Raw genomic sequence first — 24561 nt, 5'->3', positions numbered from 1 at the left:
TATATATATATATATATATATATATATAAAATAATAGTGAACATCACTCATAATCACTTGGGAGAGTTCTGCTTCTGCTGCAGAGTATGTTTTGTGAACCGCCCTCTGATCTATTTTTGGAAAGGCAGTCTAAAACTGCAGTACAGAAACACAGAAATAAAGAGAGCAGAAGCCACACATGCCGTATTTTTCATTCTATAAGACGCACTTTTTCCCTCCCAAAAAGTAAGGGGAAATGTGTGTGCGTCTTATGGAGACGAATGCAGGCTGCACAGCTATCCCAGAAGCCAGAACAGCAAGAGGGATCGCTGCGCAATGATCCCGCTTGCTGTTCTAGCTTCTGGCTTAGCCGCGCAAAGCCTCTTGAGGGCATGAGGAGACTTCATCCCACTGCCCTGAAGAAGCTTCACGCGGCTATCCCAGAAGCCAGAACAGTGAGAGGGATCTCTGTGCAGCGATCTCTCTTGCTGTTCTGGCTTCTGGGATTCAGATTTTTTTTTCTTGTTTTCCTCCGCCAAAAACTAGGTGTGTCTTATGGTCTGGTGCGTCTTATAGAATGAAAAATACGGTGGATGCCCCTGCCCCCATGCAGATTGTCTGCATGTGCATGTTTAGTCCTGGGAAATAATGAGCTTGTATCCAGAGCAAGAGAGTCTGTCTGCCCAACAGGGTGTGGCTGTGATGGGACTGAGCATGTGAACTGCAAACAGGTCGCTGAGTCCTTTGTGACTAAACAGGGTCCTCTGGAAGCGGCTCACACTCTTGTCTAGGAATGGACAACCACACACACGACTCACTCGCTATGCTAAGTTTGAGTAAGAGCACACCCTGGGGGACCTTGCACGGATACAGAAGGCTGGGGCATGTCTTCACACTTTTATGAGCAGTGCTACATTTTGCTTGCTTCACAATTGATGGCAATGAGGGGGTTTTGTGCAGGGCTGGAGCTGTGCTCAAATGTCCAACCTCCCACCGATTCTCCACTATAACAGGAACATAGGAGCAGCCTGGCTGCTGAATCAGGCCAAAGGCCCATCTAAGTCCAACATCCTGTTCTCACAGTGGCCAGCCGGATGCCTATGGGAAGCCCACAAGTGAGACCCAAGTGCAACAACAAATCTTCCATTTGCAGATCCCAGCACTTGGCATTCGGAGGCGTCTTACCTCTGACAGTGCAGCTAGGACATTCAGCATAATTCCTCCCACTCCACCAGTTTATTCCCAAACTCAGGGTTCATCCACCCTGGGAAAATGGGAATCCACTGGGAAAATGTGGGCTTGTGCCTAGATATCATGGAGCAAAAGGTTAAGTGTGGAGAAGCCCTCAGAGCTGCCCAAGAGGAACATCAGGAGCAAACAGGCCAGCAGGGAGAGGCTGTGGGAGGAAATTCAACAAGCAGGAGAAGGGTAAAGTTAATATGTGTCCCATCACATTACAAGTCACAGGACGAGAACTCTGTGGTAGTTTTGTATGGTGTAGGCAGCACTGGGTGAAGGGCAAGCTGGACCATATTAATAAGGCAGAAAGAAAGCACTTAGTTAAGCTCTTTCAGGGGGTGGTATTTGTTATCACCAGAAGCAAAATTTGAGCCCAAGCTGAAAAGTTGTTTTTACCTGAGGCTAAGGTGGTTGGACACAGGTGGCGCTGTGGGTTAAACCACAGAGCCTAGGACTTGCCGATCAGAAGGTTGGCGGTTCGAATCCCCATGACAGGCTGAGCTCCCGTTGCTCGATCCTTGCTCCTGCAAACCTAGCAGTTCGAAAGCATGTCAAAGTGCAAGTAGATAAATAGGTACCACTCTGGCGGGAAGGTAAACGGCGTTTCCGTGTGCTGCTCTGGTTTGCCAGAAGCGGGTTAGTTGTGCTGGCCACATGACCCGGAAGCTGTACGCCAGCTCCCTCAGCCAATAAAGCGAGATGAGCGCTGCAACCCCAGAGTCAGCCACAACTGGACCTAATGGTCAGGGGTCCCTTTACCTTTTTAAGGTGGTTGAGTCATGGCTGGTGACCACAGCTGGCAACTCTTGGGTCATTGTTTCAGGATGTTTCTATGTAGCTTATAGGGACAATTCCACTTACCTCTGGGTATGGCGAGCGATAGAAAACCTTGTGTTTACATCAGCGCTGATTTCCAGATGAAACTGATGTTGCTAGAGGGCCTCTCATTATCCAGAGGCTGCTGTACTCATTTGTGCTTTGCTAATTAAGCCCTCAAACATGTAAACAGTCAGGAATTGAAGCCAATCAAGGAGCTCTCTTGCTTGGCATCACTAATTGTCTATGCAAGTCAGAAGCATTCATTTTAAGTCACATGCAACAGTCAAGGTCCGTGTACCCAGCCTTGACAGCACCATCAGTTTGCTCAGTTTAGGCACAGCAGGGAGGAAAATGAGAGGATTTTGGACTCTGTAGACCTGGCTGTGGTCATTGTGTAGCAAACCTATTCCATGTCTCTTACAGGCTGCAGCAGCATTCTGAAAGACTTCCACCTGGCAGCTAATTTCCTCATCTTTGGACTCAGTGAGCTGGATTATTCTGCACCCACTAGGCCTTCGGTTCTTATGCGGAGGAGGTAATAAGTTGCTACTAATCCATTTACTGAAATGTGGTCTACTTTTGGAATATGAATCATTGGTGCTTACTTGCAAGGAAGCATGTGCAGGGCTGCATCCTCCAAGAATTTGTCCAACACTTCTTCCTAATGCCATCCAAGCTAGTAACTGTCATATCTTTTGTTAGCGAGTTACTTCTTAATTATGCACTGCATGGAATAAGATTTCCTTATGCTTTCCTTAAGATTAGCCCACTGCTAATCAAACAAGGCAGCATCATATTATAAAGCAGGGCAGGGAACCTTTGGGGCCTGGTGGGCTAGATAGGGCTAGATATGTAATACCCCCCGTTTGGTCAGCCAGCTTTGACAGGTAGACAGTAAGCAAACAATATAATGCCACCAGGTGAGTGACAGGTAGGTCATCCCACTCGTCTAAGTTGACCCACAGGGATCAATTGGGGGGGGGGGAATACTGCCCAAAGCATGAATTGAGAACTAGCTGGTGCACCCAGTGAACAGCTTGTGCATGGGGAGTTGAATCCTGCTTTCTGCAGCTGTCTCTCCTCATGTGCCACACCTGACAGGAGGTGGATGCATTTCAGGGGGGGGCAAGCTGCAACCTCCAAAACCTTGCTTGTTTGCTGCAGCAGAGCAGGCTGCACAGAGAGGCAGCTTTTTTCTTTCTTTTAGCCATGGCGGCTCCAGGGGCTCATGTCCTTTTAGGCCTGAACTGTGGGAATGGCAGAATGAAGGGCACTGAATTCTGCAGATCTAAGGCTAGCCTGTGAAACTCCTCCAACCCACTACTACCACCACTAGAAGACCACCATTAGCACATCTAGACCCCTGAAGCTTTCCACAAGTGTAGCAAGAAGTACCACACTGTCAGCTGGTCAGTGGGAACAGATCAGCATTTTTACCATATCCAACAGTCTCTCAGCAGCCCTTTGAATGGTTTTCCTTTTGCTTAGTTCTATACCTCGTTTCTGTAATTAAGTGCTAGTTGAATTAGACAACTCCATTACTTGAAGAATCCATTACAAGGATTCTTCTGACTATGCACATTAAGGGAAGTGTATGTAAGGGAGATCTGCACAAATAATATTGTGTCCAAGCCCAATTCATCGCCTTTGTTTCATTTATAACTGTGCAAGAACAAGCAAACTTAGGAAAGAAACTGAAATAAAAAACGTACGCAATTAATAGTTGAAAGTTTTATTCATATAAAATTCATTAAGAACATAAAAGATTGTATCTTAAAAAAAGATCTGCGGTTATTTACAGCAGTATTGCACAAGTAAAGTGGCAATTACCCTGTCAAAATTTCATCAGTGCAAAACACAAGTAAGCCAGGGAAACTGCAATAAAAATGCTACATAAAAATGCTGGGTTCTAAGAAACATGTTAGTGATTAATCAGTACAAGATCAGTGCTACATTGATGTTTGTACCTGATGTTATGGTGCTGTCATACAGTAACTAGTGGTCTATAAACCAGGGTGCAAAATGTCTCTCTTCCACTAAAAATTTAGTAGTTCTTGAATAAACTGCAGGTACTTCTTATTTATGAGGTAACAAGTCATATCCTGTGCTACGTAAACTGAGGCTAAGGGACAAGTTCTTAACGGCCCTTAAATGTTAGCACAATTGTAGGAAGAAAAAGGAAGCACCAAGATTGTGAACTGGCACCTAATGAATTTGCAACAAAAATCTACTTTTGAGAGGGGATGCTGTGAGTAGGTGTCCCGAGTAAGCTCCCTGGGCATTTTTAAAAGACTGACCAGTTCAGAGCACTGCATGTTGCTTTATCAAAACCAATATGTAATCTGCCTTCGGTCCTCAGAAAGTTATTTGGAACTAACTCATTTTAAAAGCCACAAATGCAGTGCTGGATGTGGCCCTTGAACATGTAAAAGCCCTTCCCAATCAAACTGATCCCTGCCTTCACTTCATATTTCAATTATTTAACAAGACAGAGAAAGATGGGCAAGAGACACGGTATAGAAAATCAAGGGGTTTAAACAACATCTAAAATAGCAATAAACTAGTAGACAGTGCTCTAAACTGATCAATCACTATTTCCATATACACTAAGTACAATTCAAAGGGGGGGAAAGACTTTACAAGAACTTAAATAAGCAGAAAATAAATATACAACATTTCTACAAGTTACAGCATTATGGAACAGTAGAGTGCATTAATTACAAAGAAAAGGGGAATCTACAGTATTTAACAAAGTCAATTCTACAAAAAAAAGTTTAGAGAAATCAATCCGTTTTACTTCAGCTGCTGTACAAAAAAATCTTACATGACATAGTAAGAAGAGAGGGAACATTGCACAGAGGCGACATTTGGCTCAGATGAGGACTGCACTAATCTAATAAATACTCAAATATTTACAATCATTTAAAAGGGGAGGGGAGCATGGAGACACTAAGAAGAAATTTGAATATGGTTTCTCCACAACCAAAGAAAATTCTTCATAAAATGTTTTGGCAGGATTATATATAGTTATAGATATATAAATGGGATTTCTAGAAAAAGTTTTTTTTAAACCCACAAGTCTAATGTGGACACTGTGGGGATGTCAAGGCACAAAACCTGCACTGAACTGTGACAAACTAAAACGGGCCTTGCTTGATTTAGCATTTTAAGATATAATGTCCGGCAGAGATTTCTTGGAAAAACAAAGAGAGCTTGGGTTTGGGCCACACAGTGCCAATATCTTGCCATTTACTGATTTATGTTATAATTCACAGAATTTTTTTTTATTTAAAAAAACCACATTTCTTCGGCTTACAATTAAGTTTGCCTGAAGCCATGGCAGCAAGCTAATTGCACTCCCATGCTAGCAGTTAACACATATGAATGTGTACACATCTCAAGGCACTGGGCCAGCCGAGCCTTATAAGAAAAGGGGGAGGGAAGGTTATAGGGGTCTGTAGAGAGTGCACTGCGACTTTCAGGACCCCTCTTCCCAAAGCAGCTCCTTATTCCCTTAGCTTCCTCCCTCCACAAAAAAGCCACTCTTAATAGGTTACGGTTTCCTAAAGAATACTCTCTGTAACCATGTCAATGAAGAACAGGGGAATCCTCCAACTTCAGGCGCTTGCCTGGAGCTCCCTAGATCCCAACCACTGAAAGCATGACTGCAGGGAGGATTTTGTGTTAGAAAGGCATTAAAACTAGAGTGCTCCAAATGCAGAAGCACTAAACAGAAAACACTTTGGTGAGTTCTTGAGAACTAATTCTGGTGGCAGAAACCATTTTAGTAGGAATCGCGGTGGGTCAGTGATGACAACTAATATGAGTCAGATGGATCTCAAGAGAGAGCTTTCTAATTATTCCCAGTGAAAAACACAGGTTTCCCATCGTATGCTGAAAGATTACTGGCAAACTGCCGGTTTAAAAGCTGGGTTATCAACATTGCTAAACCTGGAGATGAACTCCTTGGTTTCCCTGGTTTTTTGGATGCCACGAAAAATCTCTATCACACAGTATCAGTTTGAATGGTCTAAGACTAACACCCGCTTCTTTGCCTTTTTCAATCAACCAGCTTTATGTGGGTCCCATGCAATCAATTATACAGGCAAAATTACTATTAGTGATGTTGCAATTTCTGCTTGATGTTAAAGCAAATTGGGGAGAAAACCCACAACACTGTTCACCAAAGCTAATAAAATTAAGAAACTAACGCTGCTACAAAGCTACCGTGGCTTTGCCCTTGTTAGCACATTATCGCCGTTGGAGCTTACAGATGAACAGCCCGACCGAATAAGGGCTATACAGATAAGGAGACAAGACTTCTTCTGCACATGATTCCCTGGCTGGATCTGGAATAGCAAAAGCACAAGAGGATGAAGTGGTTTGGACTCTGTCCCTGGATGCAAGACTTAGGGATGTTTCCAACAGTGAACTGGCAACTGTCAAATCATGGCTGTCAGTTTGGACAGAATCTTAGCACACCCTTTCCTCGTCTCTTGTTTTCAAAGAGGCGTTTGGCACTGTCAATATCAATCTTACTAACCATCTATTGTACAGACATGCACCAGGTGATGTGTGTGAGCAGTTTATTGTTGCTTGTGCCTCTCTCTAGCTTGGGACCCCAAAGCTTATTTCGATCATCTGGATTTATCCTATAATCTACTGCAGAGACATTCAGGACAGGGGATGCGTCTGCAGGCACTGGCATAGGAGCTGAAGTTGACAAAACTCTCCAGCACATAATAGCACTTAGGATGGATTTGATATAGCCCCAAAAAGACTGCAAGTTTTTTAAAAAAGAGGTTACAACATTTTCAGTGGCACTGGTGAAACCAGAAATTGGCAACGTAGCATTTGGAAGCGAGTTACAAACAGGAATCAGTTGACCCATTGTATTATGCGAAATATCTGCAACATTTTATGTAACTGATCAATGGCCAAATAAAATTATGTGGAATAAGGGGCACTTGCAACCAGAACCTTTAAGCAACTATGCAGTTCCAGGAAGCTCATTTTGCAGTTGCGTCCCAAAGCAAAGTAAAAACTCAGTCAATGAATCAGTTTACCATAACATGGTACAGCACAGGTTAAACCGCTTTGATTTTATAGGAGGAAAATGAAATGAACAATGTCCCAAAACTGAAGCAATTCAGGTTGCAATCCTTTAATCTACGCATGTAGGAATAAGCCTCATTGAACTCACGTGGAACTTACTTCTGAGATATGGGGATTGCATCAGGAAGCGTGATGAAGGATATTACAGAAGCAAAAGGTTTCTTTTTTAAAAAAAAAGGAAGTCGGGATCTGTGCCAATACTGTCTGCCATCTGGCTTAGTGGAATTTTACTTGATTTTTTTTTAATGGCACATTTTTATTTAAGTTTGGGATTGTGTGCATACTGTGGTTCTTTACCAATTTGGTATAGGGTACAGAATTCAGTATCCTGAGAATTTCAGCTCTTTTTAAAAGCAATTTATTGATCTTTTTGACTGCAAATCTAAGTCTGAAAGACTCTTTCCAAAATCTGATGTTAATATCTGAATGCAAGGGACCACGGGGAGTCTTCAGGGCTCTGCCCAGCATTTCCCAAACCTTTATTACATGGGACACAGGGTTTTCTAGGATTAAGATTGGGGGCTTTACCATACACCTATTTTCTCAGTCTGCTCCCACAATAATCGGCAACTACAGAATGACGCAGTTAAGAGGGTCACTCTACATTTCCCCTTCTTCTGCCTGTCAGGTGTCAGGTAGGGAAGGACTGTGTGCAGGAGACCCCAGGTTTCAATCCCCAGTATCTACAGGTAAGGATGAGAAAGACTCCTTACACACTTGACAGTCATAATGACAATACTGAGCTAGATGGCTCAGCGGTATAAGGCAGCTTCCTATACTTTCTGGGATTCTCCTGTACCTGGCAGCCCATAGCTTACCCGAGTCAAAGAATCTAGCAAGTCCTTCCCACAGAAGACTCCCTCTTCCCATAAACTGACAGATAAATTGGGTAAAAGGGACAGAGGAGGGAATTAAAGATGCACAGGACTCTCTCCAGTCCAGCATAATGACTTAAGTTTTCCGGACGCATTTCAGCCCTTTGCTATGGCATACCACTGTGCCCCACCCTACAGTCTGGGAAATATCAATCCTTACCGCTCCCCTTTATGGCTTACAGAAACAACCTGCACAATTTAATATGTTGCACAATTCAGCTGTTTGCAGCAGGTTGCCCTTGATTCAGCTTTTTGTTTTTCTTATCACATTACAAGTAGCCCTGATTAAGGAACATCACAAAACAAAGTAGCTAACTCATATTAGATAAATGCAGCCAATCGCCTATTGGCACCTTAGGAAAGGGAGGGGGAATAGGTGCCACTTGTTAAAAGGTCTTTTTTTCTGGAATAAAATTTGTTCCTGCTCTATCTTTTGTTGGAGTTTTCACCCTCTGAATACTGTGCTGCTGTTGACCTCAAACCCAGGCAGCGAGTCAGTAGTCCTTTTACATTCCACATTATGGTTGCTCGGTCATCTCTCATATTATTTAAAAACAAAGGCAGCAATTAACAAAATCCAGAGTGCTTTAAAAAAAAACAATGCAAAGACTGGATTTAAAAAAACAAAGAGAAATATACCAAAGTGAGGATCAAAACAGTGCCTGAAATTATGCAGTAGGACCCTGTTGCTAACAACTCTGGGCAATATTGCACAGGCATAGGAACTGCTTTCACCCACATACAATGACTTATTGCTACATTCCCCCCTCCCCCCCACCTTCAGTATATGTCATAGAATACACACTTATCTATACAAATTATAAAGGAAGAAAATTGTAAAAGGCAACCTGGTGACATTATTTGGAACATTAAAACTTTCACAGTTTAATTTCAACTTCCAAAGCAAATTCAAGCGTTCTCCTTCTGAGCTGCAAGATGCAACTGCTTCACCCAACAGAAGATTAAAAATGGTGCTTAAACAGCAGATGGATGTATTTCCCCTCCCCACCCCCACCCCAAACTTCTTCTGTGAATAATGTACAAGGATAGGTGAATTTTAGGTAGCACAGAAATTACCAGTCTGTCTTCTCACTGCTTGGAAAGATTTTGAACAGGAAGTATGTAATATAAAAACTAAGACAGCTTTACAAAGTAGCTGGCTCAGACAATTCTGTTGCACGGTATAATAGCAACCCACAAGTTTCCAAATGAGAACAGGATTCAATGATTTTCTCGAAAGCTGCAATATAGCAAGGTTCTTTTCTTTCTTTTTTAAAGAACTTTCAACAAAACAAAGTTTGCTCTACTTTCAGATGAATTCCTGTTTCTTAAAAAGGTGGTCCATTTCCAAAGATCCATTTAAAAAACTTGCTTTCCTAAAAAAAAAAAACAACCACAAAGAGGTCCAAACCGCCTGATATGGAGTCCTTCTGCTCCTTTTCATTTGCTGGATGTATCCGAGGTCAAGAAAGGTCTGTTACCTGCACCCAGAGACCAAAGACATTGTGTTCAAGGTTGCTGTCGCTGGAAACGAGTAAACAATCCCAAGCTGCCTCTTGGCGCATTAGTCACTGCATTCTCCATATGAGGCGGACGATGTAATGCAGCAGGCGCAAAATTATGATCTGGTGGTTTACTGCTTGGTAATCCAAGAAACCCTGCAAGAGGAAATGAGAGGTTCTTTTAATTCACGGAGCTTTCCTGTCTGGCAGTAATAATTACCGAATTTATATGCCAAGCACAGGAATTGCTATGCTAGCACAGTTAGGATAGGAAACTGCAAAAGCTATGCCAGGGCAAAGCATGACATGATGGCACTGTTATATGTTGGCACTGCAAGTCGTTCTGACAGGTGCTCAAGTGGCTAAGATTGATGTTCTGTACACAGTGAGATAATAAAACAACCAGTTAGCTTTTATTTGAGTTTTGGGTGTTTAGCATCACCTACTTGGCCACACTTCAACTTGTGCATTGTAATCAAAAGAACTATCATGTTGTTTGAAAAGGGAGATAACAGCATATGCGCATGTGATCACAAGTAGCCTACATGACATAAAGGTTTAATATTTATTGACCTAACAATGTTATTTATGTGAAAATTAGCCTCTGCTGATTAGATGGGGATAATAAGGCCAAGATGAGGAATCCTGTTCTTGTATTAATTGGTATGGATTTATTAAGATTTATGATGTCTTGACATGAATTTGGCTTTTACTTGTTTTATGTTTTGACACACACTGTGTTTTGCTGTATTTACTTTTATTCCGATAGTCTGCCTTAATTGAGTTGGGGTGGGGTTTTTTTTTTTTTTAACTGTTTGCTGTTCTGAGAAACTATCTGAAGTGGGATACAAGCAATTCTTTAAATGAAAATGCAAATACATGAGCAGAACTTACTGCTTTTTCTCACCTGTGAGCATGGAAACATGCTTGCTCTCTCCTTCTCTGTGTCCCTTCCCCCTTAGCAGTTCTGTCCTTACACTTTTAAATTTAAGCACCCCATGTTAGCACCTAGTTCAATATACTGTACACACATTGTGTGAACCAGTCACTACAGTACGTAAGCTCTTGAACAGCCTGAGCTATAAATCCCAAGATCACATTCCTGCCCAGCCATGAATTCAGTGGAGGCAGGTGGCCTCAAACGACCCAACACACACACACACACACACACACACACAAAATATTACACTGGCCTCTCACACAGAGCTGTCACAAGGATTACCAGGACAATGTATGCAAAGTGTTCTGACCACTTGGGGGGAAGTGTTCTATAAATACTGCTACTAATAGCAGTATTAATAATAAAACACAGCTTGTTTCAACATTAAAAAGTGTGAATTTATTATCTAAATAGGAATTGGCATTGAGCTGCAGCTGACTTCAAGGAGGGAACAAAGCTGAAGGGCTGTACCTCCCTCTCCGACCTCTGCCTTGGGGGCAACACCCCTAAGTCTGCTCATGCTACAAAGCAGAAATTGGAGGTTGCTGTCCATCTCTAACCAAAACAGTATCTATGCCACATACATAACGGAGCAACACTGTGTCCACTTATAAACGTCTGATAGAAGCACCTCTGGCTGCAACAAAAGATTGAAGTGTAAAGAACAGTATCAAAATGCCTCTGCTTGGTTTTTTGAATTCCACTGATTCCCGTGGAACATCCTTCCATGTAAATGCATTTGAGATCAAATGACTTTCGTAATCATGTAGGGTGTAAGAGAAAGGCATCCTGTTAATGAGAAATGGATCTACTTGGGGGACACTCGGCAAAGCATGAAAAAAAATCACCATTAGATAGCAGGGTGTCTGCAGTTTGCCTCCTGTCCTTGTAGTTTAGATTTTCCACTGATAGCTGCTGTCCATGTATCCTGAGTTGAGTAACAATCACAAAGACAGTGCCACCAGTGGCGTAGCGTGGGGGGTGCAGGGGGCCCCGGCCGCACCATCGGGGGGGGGCGCTCGCACTCGCAGCTCTCTGCCCCTACCTGGCTCCACGGGTTAGGGGGCGCAAATTACTTGCCTTGCCCCGGGTGCTGACAACCCACGCTATGCCACTGAGTGCCACACAACATGCCTTAAAGCAGGAACGGGAAACCTGTGGTCCTCCAGTTCTTGTTGGGACTCCCAACACCCTTCAACATTTGGAGGGCCCCAGCTTTCAAGGAGATAGCACCTAGCAAAGAAAAACACTTGTACAGAACCGTGTTTATTCCTTTTTACCATGACTATTTTGCCATTCCACTCTCTGTCCCAGTGCAGCCCCTGCCCTGCTAAGAGGAACACTCATGAGAAGCTCACACCTACACTGCTACACAAATCCCCACTCCCACCCCAGCAATGAGCCATACTTGCCTACCTGGCTGTCAGTTTTCTACATGCTTATAACTAGAAGTAAAGAAATCTGTTTGTGGAATGCTTAAGCACCCTCAGCACTGGGACTTGAGCAACTGTCGCTATATTTAATCTTGTTCTACACTGCTTAATTCACTGTCGCTAAGTTTTATGTGAGGTTTGTTACAAGAAACAAAATGGTATATAATTTATGAGATCTGGTAGCACACACAGAAGGAGAAAAGGGGAAGCCAAAAACAGGATGGTATTCTCAGAGTATAATTGTGTCATTGTCCAAATTGTTGACTCTCGAAAATGTTAAGAGATTCCCAAAGGATGAAATCTGGTAGCTATAATTTATCTGAGAAACCAGTGATTTGGTGTAGTTTGTGCCAAGAGCCTAAATAAAGCTATAGGCAATTTGTGCCAGAGCTAATGAACTAGTGAACCTCTAAATTATTCTCAAGTGACTCCACCTGTGTAAACACTAGTTGGTTCAGTCTGGGGTATAAAAATATGCAAGCAGATATATTAGAAAAGATGCAGCCACGTAATGCAAAGTATGGCGGGTCACATATTAACATGTTGACTGCACTCAACTTTAGGTAAGCGCCACAGCCTGAAGGAAACAAGGAAGCTAACCAGATGGTGTATCATGCTAGTAATTTTACTTTCTATTCCTTTTTTAAAAAAAACATTGTTTCAAGATAGAAGTGTAATGTGCAAGGTGGCCCCAACTTTTACATATACAATAAAATAATGTCATAGGCACATGTGGCAAATGTATGGTGCACATTGAAACCTTAGAAGACCAGTTCAGAGGGTTAGCTACATTGACATACACTCAGAAGAATCTTGCAGCGCCTTATAAGATTAGCAGATTTGTTGTGGCTTAGGTTTTTGTGGGCTAGAACCCACTTCATTAGACACCACTGTTAAAACTCCAAAATGCCGTAAGACCCACTCTGTGTATGTTAAATCCAGAGGCTAGCACCATGTTTCAGCTGGGAAAAAGCATGAAAGAAGAGCACTTGGGAAAAGCCAGAAGGAGCTACAACTCAACTAAGGCTAACTGTTATGTCACAAGACACTTCTTTGGGTTTTCAAGCTAAGCAAAAGTTTAGCTGCATAAAGAATCCTGCTAACATTTCCGAAAGCTGAACAAGACAGCGGCAGCTGCTGCCGAGTTTGCCTGACCAAGCCCTTGCCCCGATTCACCTGACATAATGGGACTGCGATAAGACCAAGGCACTTCCCCTCCACTTCTGCATAACAAGATGGGAGGAAATCAGTTTCGTGTCTGCAATTCCTGTAGAGGCACTCTTAACAACAGCCTGTGATTTTTATCTCAAATGTATGGGATTGTTCCATAATTAGCCTTTCATAAGTTTATTTTCAAAACCATAAAGGCATTATTTTAAGTTGCTTTGTGTGTGTGTGTGTGTGTGTGTGCGCGCACTTGCGGGACAAGAGATGGCAACCCTTTCTAGGCAACCCTAAGTGGAGTAATCCAAGGCAGCAGAAAGATTGAAAAGGATATGATTACCCGTTCAGAATGTGGGAAGCCACAAGACAGTGATGCCACCAAAAGCTGATACAAATACTTTTTTAAAAAGGTACACAGAAAACCTGTTAATAAAAAAGCGAAATAGTACCCCAGCACCTTTTCTGACACAGGGGTGCCGAAAGCCCCTACAAGATGCAAGAGTGAGTATGCTCTGCAGAGACATCTAATACATGAGATCTCTGCCCCATCCCAAAAACAACGGGGAAGATTCATGCAAACCAGATATTCATGACATTCATATGGAGTGCCTGTGGCATATGTTTACTGTATATGCATGGCAAAGAAGAGAGGACATTCTAGCTTCTCCACCATGTGAATACCGTCGCCACCTGTATAAGCGTCTGAACCAGGTCAAAATCCCAACTCACTGCTTCTTTAGGGGAATGGCTGGTGCAAAATGTAACTACACACAGAAGACAGACAACTAATAGATTCACAAAGATCAAAGATTCAGAAGACTGGCACAAGAGATCCTGAATTATTATTTTGGATAATACATTTTCTGCACTCCTTTAGTCTTCTTTCCTTCAGCTCACAAGAGATTTCGAATGAGTTGAAGCATGTAATTCAGCAACCCTGAAAAAGCTCCGCAGGATCGGCTAGAACTGGTCAAATCCTGCCTGAGAACTCCAAGTGGGTCTTCTTGAATTCCATAAAACACAGGAGGGATACAAATGGCATAAATAAAAGACCCAAAGCTTCCTGAAAGAACAGAGAAGCCAGCCCCTATGAATCCAACACTATCTCAAAGACCAACCCTACAAGCTGGAAGTCTAAGGGGACGCAGACAGAAAGACACAGGTGGACTATATTTCCAGTCTGTCTTGTGCTTGACACCAGAAATACAGCCACTCAAGTGCAACAAAACAACAACACATCTGCGTAGAGTCAAAATCAGTGGATGTTTGCAATTCTGGCTGATGGAATAAGTCCCACTGAAGACAGTGCAATTTATTTCCAAGTAAAAATGCATACAACTGCAGCAGTTATCCATTCTGCTACAGAGAATGCTAGAAAATCGAGCTTCACTTTGGCAGTAGAAAATGAGGCCGCCATTTAAATTTGGTACAAACTGAGAATAGTATTATTAATGAAGTGACCTAAGCAGAAAAGCTGGGGCTCTGGGAGGGAGAGAAGAGTGAAGCTATCCTTCAGGTTCCTGGCAGGTAAAAGAGGGAGGGAGGGTAAACTGTCACAAACCTGAACTTAAGGAAACCTTGGAAGTTGCTTAACCATCCTGAGATGGTTTTTGCTGATCCAATTCTAGCTCAATATTAGGAAGAGGTTCCACACAGCTGTATACAAAAGTAAAATGAAAGAAAAATAGTCGCTGATGGGTAAGAAAGCAGTTCCGAAAATAAGGCCACAGAGTTACTTTCTCTCTTAGAATGGATCCCTCAGGCCCTGTGATGGCCTACAGAAAAGAGGAACACTTCAAATCAGAAGAGAAACTGCATCAATAAAATCTAACCTCAGATCTTCCCTGCACATGGACATGCTTGTGTGACCCAGGAGGTGGTTGCTCAGAGGCCCTCTATAACACTGTGAGGTAGAGGCGAAAGCACGTGCAATTTTAGGCCTACAGATGACCTCAGTCAAACAAACCATGGCCTGGGAGCAGAATTTTACTCCCTTCAAGTCTTGCCTGCATAAGAAAATTCAGGTCAAGGCATGTCCCAAGTCCTGGGTCCAGATTCAAGGAAGGCTTCAGTCTTTCAATATATTTAATTTGCTTTAAATTAATAGTGCAATAGGCTAAAATAGCAGCAAGTGGCAAGAAAGAAGAGCCAATATGTAGCAGTGAGCATACATAGGCAACTAGGAAAGGAATAAGAGAGTCGAGTAAGATGGCTACTACAAAAAAAAAATCAAAAGAACTGCTAAGCAACAAAGTAGTCTTCAATAAACCCCAATCATTTGTACTTTTCCAAAACACTGGTGCAAGGTTAATGCAAGACTATATGTTTTTAGACTTTACAATTAGGTTAACTCCTGCCATGTCCCCATGTGCTGCTAGTCTCAGCTCATACAGACTATGCTGAATTTGCCATGGTCACTGAGGAACTTTAAAGATGTTCTCAGAGAGCTCAAACATGCACTTAGAACCCGACTGGATTAGCTGCAATTCTCTCAAGTAAGCAGCCTCCCATGAGTTAACTTCTGGGCCTTAATCGCCTCTGCATACAAGTGTCTGGACTGGCACAACAGTGGAATGAAGAAATACCCAAATCAAAACAATCTGCAAGTTCAATCCAGGGAAGCAGGTGCATAGGAAACAAAAACAGACCTTGACAGCCACTCGTTCTTTCTGAAGTCTCCTGTGAGTTTACTATTGTTATCAGTAGTAACATTTAGCAGCACATTCTACTCAAGTTTCCAGATATGAATGAGGAAACCAAAAAGCTGTCTAAAACCCAATTCATATGTAAACCAAATGACTCATCACAACAGTTCATTACGGAACACCCCTTCTGCACGTTATTTTGATGTGTGACAAATCAGGTGTGTGAAGCTTTGCCAGCTGAACAGAAAAGCTACATAGTCCAAAATAAAGGCGTGAAAAACGGGAAGGAGCTAAATATAAAACATACTAAACAGCCGGAGAAGTTTAGCCAAAACAAATAGCTAACGGGAAGCAAAACACTATTGAGGAAATATTTCTTAAGCTGAAAATTGCAGCCTGGAAAATCACTCAAATTGGTTTAACCAGTGATGCAAATAACACAGGGGCATCTGGAGGGGGAAAGTGGCAGCTGGCAGGTTAACCCTTCTTTCCTTGTCCCCTGGCAGCTTCCCCATCCCACAACCAAGCCCCAACAGTTTTTTGGGGTGGAGGATTAGGTATCTCATCTCACCCATATTTCCTTGCAAGAAAGAGCCTTGCTGAATCAAACCAAAGGCCCATTTTTGTCCAGCATCTTTTTCACACTGGCCAACCAGATGCCCATGAGAAGCCCAGATGCAGATGTTCCCCAGCAACCAAGATTTCAGAGGAATACTGCCTCAGACACTGGAACTAGTCATAATGGCTAGTAACCATTGATAACCTTGTCCCTCCATGAATTTGTCCAAGCCCATTTAAAAACCATCCATAAAGGTATAGATAGGTAAAGGGACCCCTGACCATTAGGTCCAGGCGTGGCTGACTCTGGGGTTGCGGCGCTCATCTCGCTTTACTGGCTGAGGGAGCCGGCGTACAGCTTCCGGGTCATGTGGCCAGCATGACTAAGCTGCTTCTGGCGAACCAGAGCAGCGCATGGAAACGCCATTTACCTTCCCGCCGGAGCGGTACCTATTTATCTACTTGCACTTTGACGTGCTTTCGAACTGCTAGGTTGGCAGGAGCAGGGACCGAACAACAGGAGCTCACCCCATCGCAGGGATTCGAACTGCCGACCTTCTGATCGGCAAGTCCTAGGCTCTGTGGTTTAACCCACAGCGCCACCCGCGTCCCCAAAACCATCCATACTGGTGGCTATATAATATTGTGGTATTGAATTCCATAGTTTAATCATGTGCTGTGTAAAGCATAACATCCTTTTGCGTCTGCGCTCATTCTCCTAACATTCGGTTTCACTGAATGACTCCAGGTTTGACTATTATGAGACCTGCACTCGCCTTTTTTTAATACTAAAAACCTGCAGACATTGTCATCTTCCTCATAGCATCACGCCCTGATCATTTTGGTTGCCATTCCTGAATCTTTTTCCAGTTCTGCATTATCATTTTTGAGGTGTGGCTATCAGAACTGTTCACAGCATTTCAAATTGTGGTTGTACCATAGATTTGCATAATGACATGATATTGGTAGTTTTACTTTCAACCCGTTTCCTAACGGTCTTTAACATGAAATTCACATTTTCACAGCTGCTGCATGCTGAATCAAAATCTTTGCCACGACCACAAGGTTCCCCATCAGTCACTGCCAGTTCAGATTCCCTGAGCATATTTGTGACTTTGGGATTTCTTATTTTTTGCTCCACTGTACATCACTGAACAGCATTTGCCATTTTTATGCCCGTTCCCCTAGTTTTGCAAGTTCCTTATAGAGCTCCTTGTTGTTGTTTAGTCGTGTCTGACTCTTTGTGACCCCATGGACCAGAGCACGCCAGGCACTCCTGTCTTCCACTGCCTCCCGCAGTTTGGTTAAAATCCTGAATAATGTGATGTCATAAAGGCACCCTGACTTCCCACCCCTAACTCCAGATAAGAAATCATCTAGTCAAAAAGCACAGGCCCCAACACAGATCCCTGGAGGAACCCTCTTCTTACAGCCCTCCTCTGTGACAACTGTCCATTTATTTCCTATTCTGTTTCCTGATCTTTATCCAGTTATTGATCCGGAACATGCTCCCCCTGCCACCCACCCCATGCAGTCACTTCAGTTGGCAAGCACAGGAATCTTTAACTGAATGCTAGACTGTGAATCTTCCATATCCCCTGAGGGGAGTAAGAAAGAGAGAGATGTGTCACTATTGATGCCACAGATCAGTTTGTGGTAATAACATGTGCACTTCCAAGTCAGGTTATTAGGTCTGCCAACACTGCCTAAAGGCAAAAGAACTGCACCATTCATGAGACAGGCAGAACAAGACACAAGAAGTGCAATGGTAATGGAAAGGAGGTCACTGCACTGCACACTGGGGAATTAGCAGTTCATTACATACAGAAAAAGAAGAGGAAAAATAGATCACGAAGTTTTATATGTTATTGAACAACTGGTTCCTTTTGCTGAAATAAAACTAATTGCAATCTCTTCTCTACTGATAAAGTAAGAAGAATCAGACTACTGCAGGGATAGACATGTCTGTACATGCCCAGAAGAGAAGCACCGTGTTAAGTCCTTCCCTGTCTGCAAAGTTACAGTGTCGTCCTTCTGCTTCCAGTAACAAAGCACAGAGGACAGTTATGAAGTATCTGGCTCTCAATAGTTAAAAGCAAGCAGAATGCTGTCTTGTAGCCCAAATTCTGTGAATAGCCAAATGAAGCACGGTAAATAAATGTATTAAATAGGATTGCCTTATTTCTCAGGGAAATCAGCAAAAATGTCAGTGCTGCCAGACATTTCACCAATTTCCGTCCAGACACTGCTTGCAGCTGCAGTATTCCAGATATGTCCGGCAAATTCTGAATGTATGGCAACCCCATATTAAATAAAATAAATTCCACAGAATTGTGATCATTAGGCAGCTGCATTACAGTAGCAGGGAATCTACACATTTGGAGACACTACCACTCACCAAAAGCACTGGCAGCCAACAGGTAGGTAGATGCAAGGCATTGGTGCACATAGATCAAACACATGTGGTGTCTCCTCCAAGTTTTGACTAAAAACCAAGCATACCTTTACCAAAAATTACCAAAGGGTTGCCAACTTTTCCACTTGGCCTTGCCAAGCACATTGAGACTTGGCAGTTCAAGCTTTTCCCACCATCTCCTCTCCATACCAGAAAAACACTTTACCTGCTTAATTTTCCAGTAATAAGATGCTGGGCTAGCAACAGATATGCATCCTTTATTTAAAGTGAAGACTTCCTCTGGCACACTGCTCACAGAATTATAAAAGTGCACCGTAGACCACAAAAGTTCAACCACCATATGGACAAAAGTATTGGGAAGAAAAGAAATAAATCAGTTCTTAAGCTCTACCTACTATTCCTTCAGACAGTAAATATATACCCTTCCCCAACTTTGAATTCCTTTGTGATTTTAAAGGGTAGAATTGTATTCAATACAGCGCTACTGCAAACATTTTGACCGTTTTGTTTTTCTACTGTAGCCTTCTTCCACCTGGTGCCCTCCAGATGTTTTGAACTACACTCCCATCAGCCATTCAGGCTGGAGCTAATAGAACAGGCACTGGCAAGAACAGGCCCTCCAGATGTTTTGGGGCTACAATTCCAACCATCCGTGACCATTGGTCCTGTTAGCTAGGGATCATGGGAGTTGTCGGCCAAAAACATCTGGAGGGCCAAGTTTGCCTATGGCTGTAATAGAAGTAGAGGGCACAAGGTTAGGGGAAGACACACAGCCTTTACCACTGAACTTAAGAGTTTCTGATATCAAAGCTATTGATTATCGAAGTTAACCTGTCACTGAGCTGACTGAATAGTTTCATTCCCTCCTCCCTGCACAGATACTTATAAGGTACACCAGAATATCCCAAACTTTACAACAGAGGGAAATGGCAATATATTCCCCGCTCTTGTTATGTTTTGCTGGGAGCCACACTCCTGAGAAAGCCCTCCAGGTCAAACTAAAGTATCTATGCGAAACACAGAAACAGTTGCCATACTTTAATAGGGGAGAAAAGCAGCAAAGGGCAATTTTGACTGACATAAAGCCCCACAAAGAAGTCTCTTCACCCTACCCCATCCCAGTTGCTCCGATAAAATTTGCAAGCTCCCGCAACTGCTTTTCAGTAAAACCAACCATAGTTTGCTTTTTTAAAAGTTAGGGGTCTTCTTAAAAAGTAGCTTTATGAGATTCTTTCAATCGGTACTGAATGAAAACTGGAAAGAACACCAGTATGTGCACACACAGTTCTGGCTTTCAGTAAACATCCCTCTGAATGCCACTGATAAGGAATTTCTACATTATGGTGCAATTTTTTTACTCCTAGTCACAATACGTAAACATGCAAGTACATCAAGTTGAGTAATAGGGCCTGGGCAGGGCAATCTTATACGTATGTTACACTGGGGACTGGGGAGAGAAGAAGAAACGGTGCTGCTACCCCAGCAGAATGACTGCACAACCCAGTGAATGCTCAGCTCAGTGCAGGAAAACCCACAAGCAGAAAATACAAAGGCTGCAGGAGAATGACGCACCCCCAGTGTCCCCAGAAAGACTGCCAGCACCCACCAACCAGGGACTTTGCCACTATCAACACTCTGCTGCAAACACACACAAAGGGGCCCATGAACTCACCTCAAGCTCCTTGAATGTGGGATATATTAGACCTGAATTAATACAAATAAAGTTGATGTGCTACAGGAAGAAAAAAAAGCAAGCAGTTTATAAGTAGATGAGTGGGGGAAGCAGGATGCAGCTTTCTGCAAATTTGGCACATTTGGTGCAGTTTGACACCTTTATGAATAAGGAACCAACACCTTTGTTGTGTGTGCTTTCTCCTGCCAAAACTAAGAATACCCCTGTTTGGGCATACAGGGCTGCAGCAAAGAGATTAAAAAATTAAGTTACCCTTCTCGGACTGTAGGAAGCATTAAATTCATCTCCAATGCGTTGTAATTCCCGTGCAATCCATATTTCTGGCCGTATATCTTCAGGGATTGACCGTGACTGCCACCTGTAAGCTGGATCAAAGCAACATAAAAACAAATGCTTTTAAAAATTCCCAAAATATACTTTCCCCCATCCCTCTCCCAATTTCTCACATGCATGCATCCTAAGGTTCTACATTAGTTTTCTGACTGAATTACAAGAATGAGCATGACAGCTCTATAGAGACCCTGAAAACTTTTCACTGAGCTAATCACGAAGAAGCATGGGATTATATTTTACATTGAAGTTACCATGGCATCAGAAGCTTCAATTCCTTGCTTACTAAATCCATGACTGCCAATGAGCCTTCTTATGCTACCTCCCCACCCAGAGATAAACAGTAACTGATGTTCTCTAAGACTTTTACATGAGCAAACTCTCAAAAACATCCAGTGAAAGCGTGTAACAACACATAGATTTACAAATGAGAATCAGAATCTGATCAGAATTTCAATATTCAAGGATTATGTCCCCCAACAGAAACCATGAAGCAAAAGATGTATCTACCACAAGCAGTTGCAAGTATTCCCATGTCGTCAAGTACCATGGAACCCCTGCCCAAAAGCACCCACAATGCACTGACCTCCCTGCCCCTTCTCATTTCTGGTAAGCACAGCAACACAGCTGTGTTATGGCTCCACCCCACTGGGTGTGCCCCTTCTGCGTCCCTCATAAAAAGTAACAGGAGTACAACTCTCAAATGCAAGAGCAAGATTTGCTTCTGCCTCTTGGAGGGCTCTGATACAATGTTCAACTCAGTGTCAAATAGATTTATAAGGTATTCAGGAACTGGTCTTTTTGTACATCATGCACACTGATGGTATGCTATCCTTCATAGGACAGGTACCACAAACATCCAAAAAGCATGTAAACAGAGCAGTAGAAGGGACAACCTAGTTCAAACCAAAGAAAGGATTTCTTATGTGTGCATAACTTTGCAGTTGAGAAGGAAAAGACTGATCTAATTAACAAGAGAAGAGTATTCAAAATGGGAATGCATGAAGTGTGACTGCAGTACATTGCATGCCTTTCCTATTTACAATGGCAAGGGAAGTTTCAATACAACTAACACGGTCAAGATCTTCTTAGACTTCAACTCCCAACCATCATGGCCAATAGCGAGGGATGATGGGAGTTGAAATACAACAATTTCTGGTGGGCACTGCTTGGTCACTGGTGCTATAAGTATTACCTCATTCTCCCCCTCTCCTGGCTCAATTTTTTGCACATGAACAAGAACAGTCAATATTCGCCTCAAATATTAAGTGTAGTAACTGACACATGCTTTTGTAATTAAGCATGAAGCAAAATGGAATCACTGCCCAATACCTTCACTGGCCCTTCAGTATCAAGGAGTAATTCACTTAGAGGGAACAACAGGGTCATTCAGCTTGTTTTAAGTATACAGTACTAGAAAAGCTGACAGAAAGATTACCAGACACACACAGAAAATGCTTCACTGCCTAGCATATCACAGACCAGTCTATATGTGCCAGCATGGGTCTGCCAGAGTTATGTAGAAGATGGGGAGGGGGCTCTCTGATTTTATGTGCCCAAGGGTGAGAGTAACAGAACTCTCCACATGACTGCCACTTGCTTTCACACAGCCTCTCCCCCTTAGCCATTTTTCTCCCAGCCAGACCAATTTCCCACACTGGAGACAGAGTGAGAGAAAAATGGCATCCGGGGACAAAATGCAGAGAGACAAGTTGTCCTTGAGGGGAAGAATTCCATACCCCATGTCTACATGTCCCTTTTGCACTTTAAATCAGACACACACGTGAGGGATTTATATGTAATTATGTTTTTGACATCCAAGGTGGCCCTTACGTCACACGGCTACTTTTCAGGTTGGACTACAGCTGTATATTTAAAATATGAACGCATGCCTCTCTATAACCAAATATTAAATGGAAATATTTGAATCCTTTTTCGGCAAGGAGAATGCGATGTGCACTTCAGAACCCACGATTAACTGCACTGAAGTGCCATAGCGCACAATGAGGAAATATTCAGTTTTCCAATTGAACAAGGCATCTTTTGTTTTTTACTTGTGCATAAGGTGGGAGAAAAAAATTGTTAGTTTTTAAAAAAAGCCGCTTTAGGATCTGTGGACCCTTAGGGCCAAACTACAAGGTTTCTTTCCTTCAGAATGCAGCTTCCCATGTAAGGATGGGCACAGACATTTATGTGAGAGATTTGGATAGCAGTTATGGTGCAGGGAGCATGGGTTAACTATAATCCCCAAGTCAGTTCAATTTCCCAACTTAAAAATCACACACAACCCAAACTGCTGTTTGCCCTGTTACTCTCCCCCCACATTAGAGCACCATCCAAGTCCTGTCAACTACTCTCAGCACTCCTTTGTTTATGAAGGGAACTTGGGTATGTAATGTAATTTGGCTTGAAGCAGTATCCCTTAGCAGTGACATTACAAAGAATGATCCTTAATCAAGTAAATAGAGTGTGTGTTCTTATGCACGTTTTACACAAGGAAGCTTTATTAATTTAAAGCAGCAGATATTAATGCTAACCATGTACAGCAAGAAATACCACATAATTTGGAGAGCAAAATGAACAGCTTTCGGCACATAAATATCAGCGCTTGAGATGACTGTATGAACATCTATCCAAGATTATTTCAATCAACACAGTACTACCACTGCAGGGGTTCTGGTGGGATTACCTTTTGAGTGCTTTTCAGTTCTATGAACCTAGCCTGACTTCCCCCACCCCCTCTTCAACATGAAATGAGAATGTAAGCAAGCATGACAGCACTTTTTACACAAAGTATTCCGCAAACTTGGCATTAAAACCATAAAGGGATCATAAGGGAATACTCATAGCTTCCAATCTCAAAACAATCAAAAGCTAGCAGAGCAGTGAAAACGTTAAGCAAATGCGCCTGGCTTCAATCTGTATGGAAAAATTACTTCAGAGCCAGACTAACATTTGCTTGGCTTACAGATGTATTGTTTTCACATTATAGTAGTGAAATACCCGATCGGTTTTCAAAACAGACTTTGCATCAGGCCCAATTTTACTCACTTGCTTAGCTGCTGAATTTCATTCAGTAAAGTCCTTGCAATACTGGGCTTACTCTGCTCCTAATCTTCTAGACCTTTTAAAAGACAAGTGTGGGGAGCCAACCAACAACATTGATATTGCCATAGCAAATCTTGAGAGAATTCTCCACAGACGACATGTTATAATAGTAAATAGTATTTGTTCCCACACCGCACAAAATTAAACTGTTTCACTCTGATTTGATAATCACAAAGCATACCTGAGCAGGTAACTCCAAATGTACAAATGTAGAGGGACCACAAACTAGTCACACAGTTCCTTTGGAAATCAGTGCAGTTCTCAAAGGCTTATATTGGAGAGGACATGGGTGAATCCAAGGATTTAGGCTTGTGCACCCTGACTCCCCAAATCTACTCCAAAGGATTGGGGGGGGGGGGAGTTTACTGCAAAAGTGTAAGAGATTAAAAAGAAAACACATACTCTTCACAAAAAAGCTCAAATTCCTACTCCAAATGGCCCAGATCCATTTCACTCCATAGCAGTACAAAGAAAAATCCCAGGAAAATCTCAAGCTACAAATGCCACTCAAGCAAATTCTGATACCCCATGCCGTATGTAACTTGCACACACCCCAAATTGCTACCCAGTGCCAGCTAAAACACTTTGATGCCCGAGGCAGAAAATTCAACTGGCAAAGCTGACAGGCACTAAACGGAGCCACAAATGTGGTGAAAAGGGACATCTAACTACCCATTAGCATTTCCTGCCACAAGACCAAGCAGAACCAAATCTTATAGCAAACTTGGCCAAAAATAATCTCACT

General features: G+C 42.6%; 2 protein-coding genes across 15 annotated transcripts in view; one reads left to right on the top strand and one right to left on the bottom strand.

Moving 5' to 3' along the window:
• The window catches only part of LOC309365889 (uncharacterized protein), a 281475-nt gene that overhangs the window by 234193 nt on the left and 22721 nt on the right, over positions 1-24561 (top strand). For 6 of the 7 annotated variants that reach the window (XR_014166256.1, XR_014166257.1, XR_014166258.1 and 3 more), the window contains 2 exons: positions 2461-2579; positions 22655-22744. Coding sequence is in view for 3 of the 7 variants with exons in the window: in XM_081904486.1 (XP_081760612.1) it covers positions 2461-2478 (18 nt within the window). In the remaining 4 variants the exon portion in view is untranslated. The remainder of the gene's footprint in view (positions 1-2460; positions 2580-22654; positions 22745-24561) is intronic. The other variant, XM_081904487.1, reaches the window with a different exon arrangement.
• Positions 3754-24561, bottom strand: part of BCL2L11 (BCL2 like 11) — a 53644-nt gene continuing 32836 nt past the window's right edge. For 7 of the 8 annotated variants that reach the window (XM_081904464.1, XM_081904465.1, XM_081904468.1 and 4 more), the window contains 2 exons: positions 20631-20743; positions 3754-9685 (listed from right to left, as the gene is read on the bottom strand). In XM_081904464.1, coding sequence (XP_081760590.1) covers positions 9596-9685; positions 20631-20743 — 203 coding nt within the window. In that variant the 3' untranslated portion in view covers positions 3754-9595. The remainder of the gene's footprint in view (positions 9686-20630; positions 20744-24561) is intronic. The other variant, XM_081904466.1, reaches the window with a different exon arrangement.

The sequence above is a fragment of the Podarcis melisellensis genome (assembly GCF_964234715.1).
Source record: "Podarcis melisellensis genome assembly, chromosome: 3".
Classification (NCBI taxonomy): Eukaryota; Metazoa; Chordata; class Lepidosauria; order Squamata; family Lacertidae; genus Podarcis; species Podarcis melisellensis.
Note: the sequence above shows the minus strand (reverse complement) of the source record. Positions and strands in the feature narration are given on the sequence as shown.